This window comes from Clinocottus analis, unplaced genomic scaffold (assembly GCF_023055335.1).
Source record: "Clinocottus analis isolate CAN_PGR_092001 unplaced genomic scaffold, fCliAna1.0.p SCAF_7, whole genome shotgun sequence".
NCBI classification, from domain to species: Eukaryota; Metazoa; Chordata; class Actinopteri; order Perciformes; family Cottidae; genus Clinocottus; species Clinocottus analis.
Genome location: NW_027176229.1, coordinates 19,477,884 through 19,487,032, shown reverse-complemented (window position 1 = coordinate 19,487,032; position 9,149 = coordinate 19,477,884). Strand labels below are relative to the sequence as shown.

General features: G+C 41.9%; 1 protein-coding gene across 1 annotated transcript; it reads right to left on the bottom strand.

Annotated features, from left to right (window-relative positions):
- Window positions 1–1,292: 1,292 nt before the first annotated feature.
- LOC137805223 (transmembrane protein 252-like) lies at window positions 1,293–2,244 on the bottom strand. The gene is made up of 2 exons (XM_068605030.1): window positions 1,979–2,244; window positions 1,293–1,551 (listed from the first exon to the last, which is right to left on the bottom strand). Exons 1-2 carry the CDS (start codon window positions 2,242–2,244, stop codon window positions 1,293–1,295), a joined length of 525 nt encoding a protein of 174 aa, XP_068461131.1.
- Between the last annotated feature and the right edge of the window lie 6,905 nt (window positions 2,245–9,149).

The following is a 9,149-nucleotide window of genomic DNA, read 5'->3' as shown; positions in this document are numbered from 1 at the left end:
AATTGTCCATGTGTCAGAGACAAGTGTCTAATAGATACACTAATAGGTCTTTTAAAGTACCCGGTGATTAAAATGGTGCCAACAATCACTCTTTTAATTTCGAACGTGCGTAAACATGAACTAGACGACACAGTGGAGTCGTTGCCGCCCCGTTATCTTTATTGTGGTGAACTTTTCAACTGCGCTGTCAGGTGTCCTTTAGAGAAAACCCGTTAATGTATTCAAACATTCTGTCAGGACATCGCGGTGTCTTCGGATGTGCAAGCGCGGCGTCAAACACAGTAAACGTGTACAAATGATAGACGTGTGTATATGCAATCATTAGCTCAAATTACAAGGCATTTATATGTTGTCAATGTGGAGACAGAACTCACAGAAAGCTGTAGTGTTTCTGCTCCAGTTACTAGGAATAGTCTGCGCAAGGGATTTCAATTCATGAATCTATTTAAGTGTAATATTCTGTTTTAGTATTGTTTTGTCTGTTGTCTGATTTTGAATCTTTTTACTATTGTATCTGCAACTTTTCGTGCAGCCATCTTGGCCTTGTCTCCCTTGCATTTTTCCAGCTCATTGGGACTTTCCTAGTGAATTAAATGCTGTATAACAATATAAACAAAATAATGTAACTTATAGGCCATTGTGGTGGCCGATCTGTTTCTCAGATGCAATCCTAATGACCCCGGTTAAATTCTGAATATGCTTGAAATCAATTAAATGTCAGTTTGACCTACTTTTAAATTAGATAAACCTGCCTGTTTCTTTACTTTTACTTACTTTGAAAAAAATATTATAAAATGTTTGCATTTATGAAGCAGATTAAAGTCTCACAATGGTTGGCTTTGTATTGGAAAAGATTCATATAAGACATAATACAAATTACCAAGGAACAGGGTTTGCGTCATTAACTCAAATACAAATAGCAGTATTATACTTTCAATAAGTTAATAGTGTACAAATTGGAGGTACAGGGCGGCTAAAAGTAATCGCACTTTGTCAAGTCAGACCTTTATGGATCTAGCTGGATTAACACTGTCCTCAGTTATTTGTCAATCCAGTAAGCAGCAACTCAAATGTGAAAGCTCATCCTTACTCATCCTTAGTTTAACCTCTTCTAAGACCCCTGAGCCGGGGTCCGCACAGAGAGGACTGGTGCCAGCACTCGTCTGTGGTCCATCATTGAGAAAACACCTTATTTAAAAAAAAAAAAAGGCATCTCCCATTCTTCTGGAACTTTCTGCCTTAGCCATTCCTGCTCGTCCCTCAGTCAGTTCGACAAAAAAAACGTCCTTCCTTCAGTGTCCCGGCAACGCCCCCCTCGGCTCGTCTGCATCCACCTCTCCCTGCTGATCGCGCTCCACCCGACTGTACCGAGGAGGCTGCTCCCAGCTCCACGTGCAGTCTGGGGCGTCCGAGCTGTCCCGGCTGTACAGAGGAGGAGCGAGGACCGCCGCCACATCCGCCCCATCAATCACGACCTCCAGCTCGCGGTCTGTGTCAGGACTCTGCCGGCTGCCCTGGGACTCCTCGTAGGATGGAGGGAAGGAGAGCGGTCTGCAGAGGAAAACACATACAATAGGTTTAATTTGACTGGGACAACGTTTGATGATGATCGACCCTCATCCGTGGCCAGATGTCAGAAACACACCCTAGCATAGTCATTGAAAAGACATTTGGGATACCTAATGAACAAACAGTATGTGAGACAATCTATTCATATTGACTTTTGATTCCAAAACATTTTCCTGTGGTGCACAACGTTTTCTGGAGAGAGTTATACTTGACATTTTTTCACTTATTCTTGCAACAGTAATTCAATTAAATGGAAGGGAAAACATTGTTTTCTTGTAAATGAAGTGATGAAGTAATGAAGTTTGTGCTCTCATTCTTTTATTTTTACATATTTTAAAACTATTTGTCTCTTATTTTTTCCCCACTATCATTATGATTTCCCCTCTGAAAGTGGCCCAGGCGGTGTTACCTGTCAACAGTGTAGACCCAGAGGTGGCGTTGGTGGCGTCCTCTCTGGTACATCTTGCTCTTCATGCTGTGGCAGACGGTCCAGAAGACTCCGACGAGCACGACCAGGATGCCAAACACAACCATGACGTAGGCAAACGCCACCCTCAGAGGGTGGTTGTCCTCCGTCTGCTGGGACACGAGGTAAGCCCCCATGCAGGTCAACGCAAACCCCCCACCGGGCAACACCAAGCGGGCCAGGGACCACAGCTGCTTCCTCACATTCATGATCATGCACTTGTTGTTTCTTTATTGGAGCTTCCAGGTGCCCCGTCCTTCTTCTTCTAGTACCAGTACACTGATAGAGAGGGACACACCGGTATCAGGCAGGAGGTACTCAAGTATTTTTAGAGGTTGGTCTCTGTAACACCTGTTGGTGTAGAATGTAAGACCTGCCTGAACATAAATAAATCCTTGAAGCAGGTTTAAGTACCAACAAGTGTGGCTGCAGTTGAAGGTGTGTGAGTCTTCAGACGTTGGGGGAGGCGGCCGGGATGTTCCTGCCTCCTCGGTTTCATAATACCATCGGCCGACAGTTGTTTGGCAACAAAGATTTGGGAATTCATTTTATATGATGGAAATATGCGATATGTGTTGTTTCCTGTGATGTCTGACGAGTAATCCTTCAGTCGAATATCCTTTCATCTGTGTGACAGTTGAAGTGTATGTCAATGTCATGCAACGGCTGATCAAATACCCATTCAATTTAGCAAGCGAACTATTGACGACGCCGCAAACAGGAAGGTAATCGTTATATTTTACTTAGATTAGAGAGATTTCAAGTCTTCCTCCATCCTTCAATACCAGATAGGGCACTAAAACATGCAATATTACAAACAGACCGAAACCTCTTCAGAACTGTCTTGCGGAGTCATCTCAGATTGTTTTATTGATTATTAATTCAAATGCACACAGTAGATTTGAAGCAAATGGTGTGCAAGTCATGGACACCATTTGAAATTCATGTTTAAATGTACTTAGTCATCACTTTCATCTACCAGCTGGCAGGAAGCACGCAGCTTGAGCCAGTTTGTCCTGATAAAATGTCGCAGTATTGCGCAACATTTTTCTCTGACGCGGCAAACTGGAGAAGTCATAAGGTCATTTTTCCCATAAACCTGTTTTCCTGAACCTGCAAAGTGATTATGATGTGTGCAGCATGATAGTGCACACACAAGCACTATTTCAAATGAAAAACAGATTTCATCAGCTTTAACATTATCATCCACATAGTTATATATTTTACTTTGGAAGGTGGATTTGCATTTAGTTGGATTCATGTATTGTATTCATTTGTTTGTAAGTAATTCTATGTACGATATTTTATTTGAACATTTTCTTTTCTCCCTTATCTTTCTTCTCAAAAATTATGTAATTGCTTTAATGGATGAAAACATGTCGAAATGCTCTGAATGTACTTTGGCCTCGAAACCTTATAAAGTCGTAATGTTTAAACTTTTGTGAAAATATGACTTCCTTGTTGCATAAAGATGAATAATAAACAAAGCAGGTCAGACCCAACACAAGCTCAGGGCCTCAATTTATTATTATTATTTTACATTTTCTATTCAGTGGCCTGTTGATTGTATCAGACAAATCCTAACTTTTGTGCCGTTGTAATATTTTGCGGATTGATCTGTAGCTTTGTGGAGATGGACACTATAAAATACTTGTAAATGAATTGTCACGGATATATCAGATTATTTGATTACATTCTGCTATGTGGCACATGTGAGTTTACTCCCTCTTTCTGTTCGCCATTGATCGACAGCCTCACACTTTCCTCTTTGAATATAGGTCATAACTCTTCATGTAATGAGACTTTGTTATGTTATGAGTAGGCTCTTCTTGGATTGTATTATGAATGAATATCTATTCACTGACACTCAACGCTTGTTGTGGATGCAGCACAGTCATCACAGTTCTTATTGGCACTTTGAGAGTTTAATGGTTTTATGAACCTTATCAGTCTTATCAGCGTGGAGTTAATCCTCCGAGCTCAGCTCTGGTAGTATCTAGATATTGCACCACAGCGAGGTTTTCCGACAGGTTAACACACCTCCTTGTCTGATGCCCAGGTGAGATAGAGTATTGGCTTCTTAATTGGCAGGAATTACCCGGTAATGAGGGTTAATAGTGGCACTTATAATTGTTAAGTAGATTATAAATCTTTGTGGCTACACATTCAGCGGTCTGATGTAATTGTGGTGCTCTGTGAGAGGGCAACATTGTGAGACTTCAAACAGTGCAGGCATCTGGTCTGATAGCGCAAAATGAGCTGACCTGTAAGAGCAAATACAACAGCAGCGTGACACGGCAACGCAATGCACGTTCAGTACACAGGCGATAGTCACCGGGTGATCAAAGACAAGTGTTCATCTGTGCCGTGGTGCAATTTTCACCTCGTAATGCTCAGAGGAATTCCAGTGTCTGTGACATTATAACAGATCCACAGTAGGTGAGAAGTTATTTTTCAAAGTGTTTCTCTGCATTCCTCTGGAGGCCGGTTTTATTTGTGTCGAGAATGACTGAACGCGTGTGTGTTGCGGGGCCTTCGTGGCCACGCCGGAGAGAGCTGTTGGTGGTCTGATAGGCAGCCATTTGGCAAAAAAAGAAGAAGAAAAATACAGTTTGTGACACAACAGCCTCATTGTGAGTCTCTCTATCATGAACAGGTTAGTTGATGTTAGAGCTGTGCAACTGCAATGCTCATTGACTGCACTTCACTTCACTGGATATTTAAAAAAACTTCATTTCCCTGGTGACAACAAGTGGATAGACTACAGGAACAGCGCCACGCTGACACTTCTCCAATTGTGCACATTTTTGCCATACTAATGTATAACTAAAATAACGTTGCCGCAGGCAAAATAACTCCTCGGTGGCCACCCTCGCCGTGCCTAAAAGCCTCGGCTGTGTTTTGAAGTTGCATACTAACGCAGGCTTACTGTATACTACATACTCAAATCAGTATGGACTGCATACTGCCTGTAGCATGTATGATTTCACCAGCTGTCACGGAAATATGCCGCAGCTCTCACATCTCCAAAAACGATCAGAAATTTCCGAACGGGCCTTTTTTTCTTTCTTCCTAAAGTAAAATGATTTGTAAAACTATTAATACCACACAGTAGAGAGAGGCATTATCATCACAATGTATTTACATTTACTTAACGCCTGTTCAACGGGGGATTTTACAATTTATGAAGCTGAATAGTTTAATGAATAATAACCCGTCATATGCAATGTAAGTCAGGTTGATATTCTTTTGCGGCCTTAAAAGTTCTTTAAGGGTGCCATAAGTGAAATCATATCTAAACATCATTATTAATCTACAGCTGTTTGGGGCCTTTTTTAGATTGGGGCCTATCTGTAAAGTTGGGTGTTTTGTTTCCTAATCAAGGTGGTGTGTGATGACAACTTGGGTGTGTGATGTAACTATGTCATGGCAAGTGTATTTCTGAGGACCCAAAGAAGCACAGTGCTGAGAGATAAGGTGTTTTTATGAGCATAACAAAATGGATGATGAATGTGGTTTTATGTACCTTTTTAAATCCTTCACGTTAATGTTTGTGTGATTGAATTGTTATTACTAGTGCTGTCAAGTGTCGTTTATTAGTGCCTTAGTGGGGAAATGATTGTGTTATATAGAATATAACAATCTATAACAGTGATTTTTATAAATTCATCATGTTTTCTATGACAGATCTGCAAAGTAAATATAGCTGTCAAATACATTTAGTAAAAACTAGTAGTAATACTACAATTATCTCTCTGTTTTGTATCTATAAAGTAGCACAACATGAATATGAATGGCCTTTTTGCACATGTAAACAATTAATAACATGTATAATACATGTGCAGTCTATGAATCTCTAGGCACTCTCCTGCCTGCTTACACGCACACACACACACACACACACACACACACACACACACACACACACACACACACACACACACACACACACACACACACACACACACACACCCTCTTTTAGACCTCATTATTAGGTGATAATTATAGACAGGGTGAGACAGAGAGCCATTAGTTGTGAGGGAAGGAGTGAAGGGCCAGTTATTAATCAGCTGCACTCTGATGAGGACCTGCCATCCTCGCTGTCATTAATACACATCACGGTCAGACTGCACACTCAGCAGTACACAAGTTCACTCATTACACGGCCACTAAATCTAGATGGAAGACACACACACAGACGGTGGATATAAATTATTGGATTGTTTGGATGATCCGGAATAAACACGTGGCCAGTTTATGCATTTACAGGAGCAGTACCACAAAAGGTACAGTGGGGGCGACGTTGCATTATTTTCTTTCACCGATGCCAGTGGCAAGTGAGCGAAAGCCCTGCGGCACTGCTTGGTAAAAACTATTTAATTAGGGAGTAATTAAGATATTTCCCTAAAGCTCTCACTTTCTTCGAGCCCAGCAGGATCCTGTGGAGTAAAGTCATCTCTCAATCCTTCAGTCCCACATGTGATCTTGATGTGAAAGTGTGAAAGGTCCCACCTGCCTGGCCTCGACATGATGCTCACCCGATTTTTTTTTTTTTTTTCGCCTTTTCGTCACAGATTACAAACCTCCACAGTATTGTACAAAACATTCACTTCACACACAAGACATGCTGTCAATTTATCATTTTGGAGATGCTACTAAAGATAAAAGCGATATCTCAAGTGTGAGCTCTTGTGCATGTTGAAAGAAAAAAAGAGATCTTAAAACTTCAAAAAAGAGAAGAAAGAAAGAGGGCGGGGGTAATGAAGGTTAGTGACTGTGAGTCGAGAAGAAAGAGGTCGGTAGGAAAGGAAGGAAGGAAGGTTTTTAAACTTTTCAAACTTTCACTCCCACTCAGAGTCTCCGTGTCTCTTCTTCTAAGCGTCTCTCTTCTCTCTCACCTCTCGCTCTGTGTCCATCCTCTGGTGTTTCATGTGCTCTTGGCTGTAGGGTTTCACTGCTTATCCCTGTAGTAGCTATATAAACCCCTCACAGTTGTCTGGACTAGCCTAGCAGGAGGGGATCAATGAGGAGATCGATAGGGTCCCTGGGAGTCCTAATAGCCCTGTTACGGCTCCCTGACTCCCTGCCTGGCTGCTTGATATAGCGGCGCACGGGTGGGGTGGGGAGGAGGGTGGGTAGTCTGTATATATGTGTGTGTCATCCAAATCCCTATCTACACCCCCCCTCCCCCCTTCCCACCCCTCCTGCTGAGTCTGTACTTACACTTAGGTCACGATGCAGCACAACAAGTTCTCTAATTGTGCCCGTTGATGGAGCCGATGGCTGCGAATGATCTGTATGCTACGTGGCCTTCTGCTGTGTTCACTTTCAGTCTGCAGTCTTGTTCCCTGAAAGTGGAGAATAGTGGACATGACACAGAAATGATGGAACACGTAGTGCACTTTAATAAAAAAAAATAAATGTTGAGCTACCTCTACTTTAAGGGCCACTGCACCCATTTTACAAATCCATTGTCCTGAGAAGTTAGCTTATATTGGACGTTTCAGCAGTACTGTGATGACGCATTACAGGATGCACCAGTGGTATGAAACGGTATAGACTTGCGGGGGTGCGTGGCTGAAACAGAGGATCTAACTGTCAGAAAAGGGGCATTTTATTGCGCGAAAGAATTGATCATAATCTGTGTTCAAGTGTATTTCTCCCATTGGAGTGAATATGGGGCAGCGGCGATACCCACGTGACACAGACGCAGGATACATATGCTGATGTACGGAGGACATGAAGCAAGGGCTGGAGCTGGAGTTGCCATGTGCATATTGTAGAGAGCGCAATATAAAAAAAACGTTGGTGTAGGATGTAAAACATGTTGCCACTGCTTAGCCTTTGATAACAGTTTTAGCCTTTAATGTCAGCTCTGTGGCTCTGGAGGGGCCTCAGTGTCTGAAGCCGGAGAGGAAGCCCCCCCCGATGATGGCCGCTCTGCAAACCGGAGGCGTGGAGTCGGAGAGACATGGGTGTTTAACAGGGGTCTAATGAAAGACATATACAGTTGCATTGTGGGTTGTCTCGGATCCAAAGTTTGTGGAGGGTTGTACAACGTGTGAAGCTCATTGAGCTTTCTTGTAATGAAATTGTCTTGCTCAGCCCAAATCACTTTTATGCTGCTTTATATGCTAGCTTATTTCAGGGGGAAATATTGTCTTACTTCACTACATGTAGTTGATAACAATATTTTACTTGTTACACAGCACTTTATCTAAACCATAAAATCATCTTATAAAATGAAATGGTATTGATAAACTATCCAGCAGTATAAACGTTAGCCATGGTCAGCTACAAAACTAAAATGCTGCTTAAATGACAATGCATGAGAAATAATAATCCAATAATTGATGCACTCTGTTGTTGAATTGTTTTAGATTTTTTTTAGCTGTGTTTCATATTATTTTGTCATTGATATAAATGTGTTGGACAAAAAAATGAGAACCACATGACTAAAAAACCATGAGTAATACTTTGACTTGTAAGGGAGTACGTCTTATACCGCTTTCTTTTACTCGGATAAAAGGCTTCACATACTTACACCCCTGGCTGATGACACATTTGCAGATGGAAAAAGCAATATAACTGCACCCTCAGCTCCACCTGGTGTGCATTTGGTTCGACTCGGGCCTACAAAGACATGTGCTGCTGTGTGTCAGATATTACAGGAAGGAATCTGTAAGGGAAAACTTTTGCAAACTCCCCCAGAGAAAAATTTCTGACTCGTATAGCTTAGATGATGAAGCCTGCTGCATTGCATGTGTCATCCAGTTCCTTCCCCTCAACCCTCCCCTCCCCTGTGCCTGCATTGATATTTACAGGTTTTCTCAGCATGCCCCACTCAAAAATTAGTTGTGAAACAGTACAATATATATTACGACAGCCAACGCTCTCGCTGCTATATGAACACCTCAGTAACATGAGAAGAGGATAAACAAGGTGAGTCTATTCAAACGTAAGGGATTTTTACCGCCTGAATTCCAGGATATCGTTTGTGCCGATTAGATGTAAAAATCGAGAACGATGAGTTTGGAGTATTTGGCTTTGGAACCAGATTTCTTTGTAGTTGGGTCAACGCTGGGTTTCCCCCAAACATCAGAAACAGATGGGA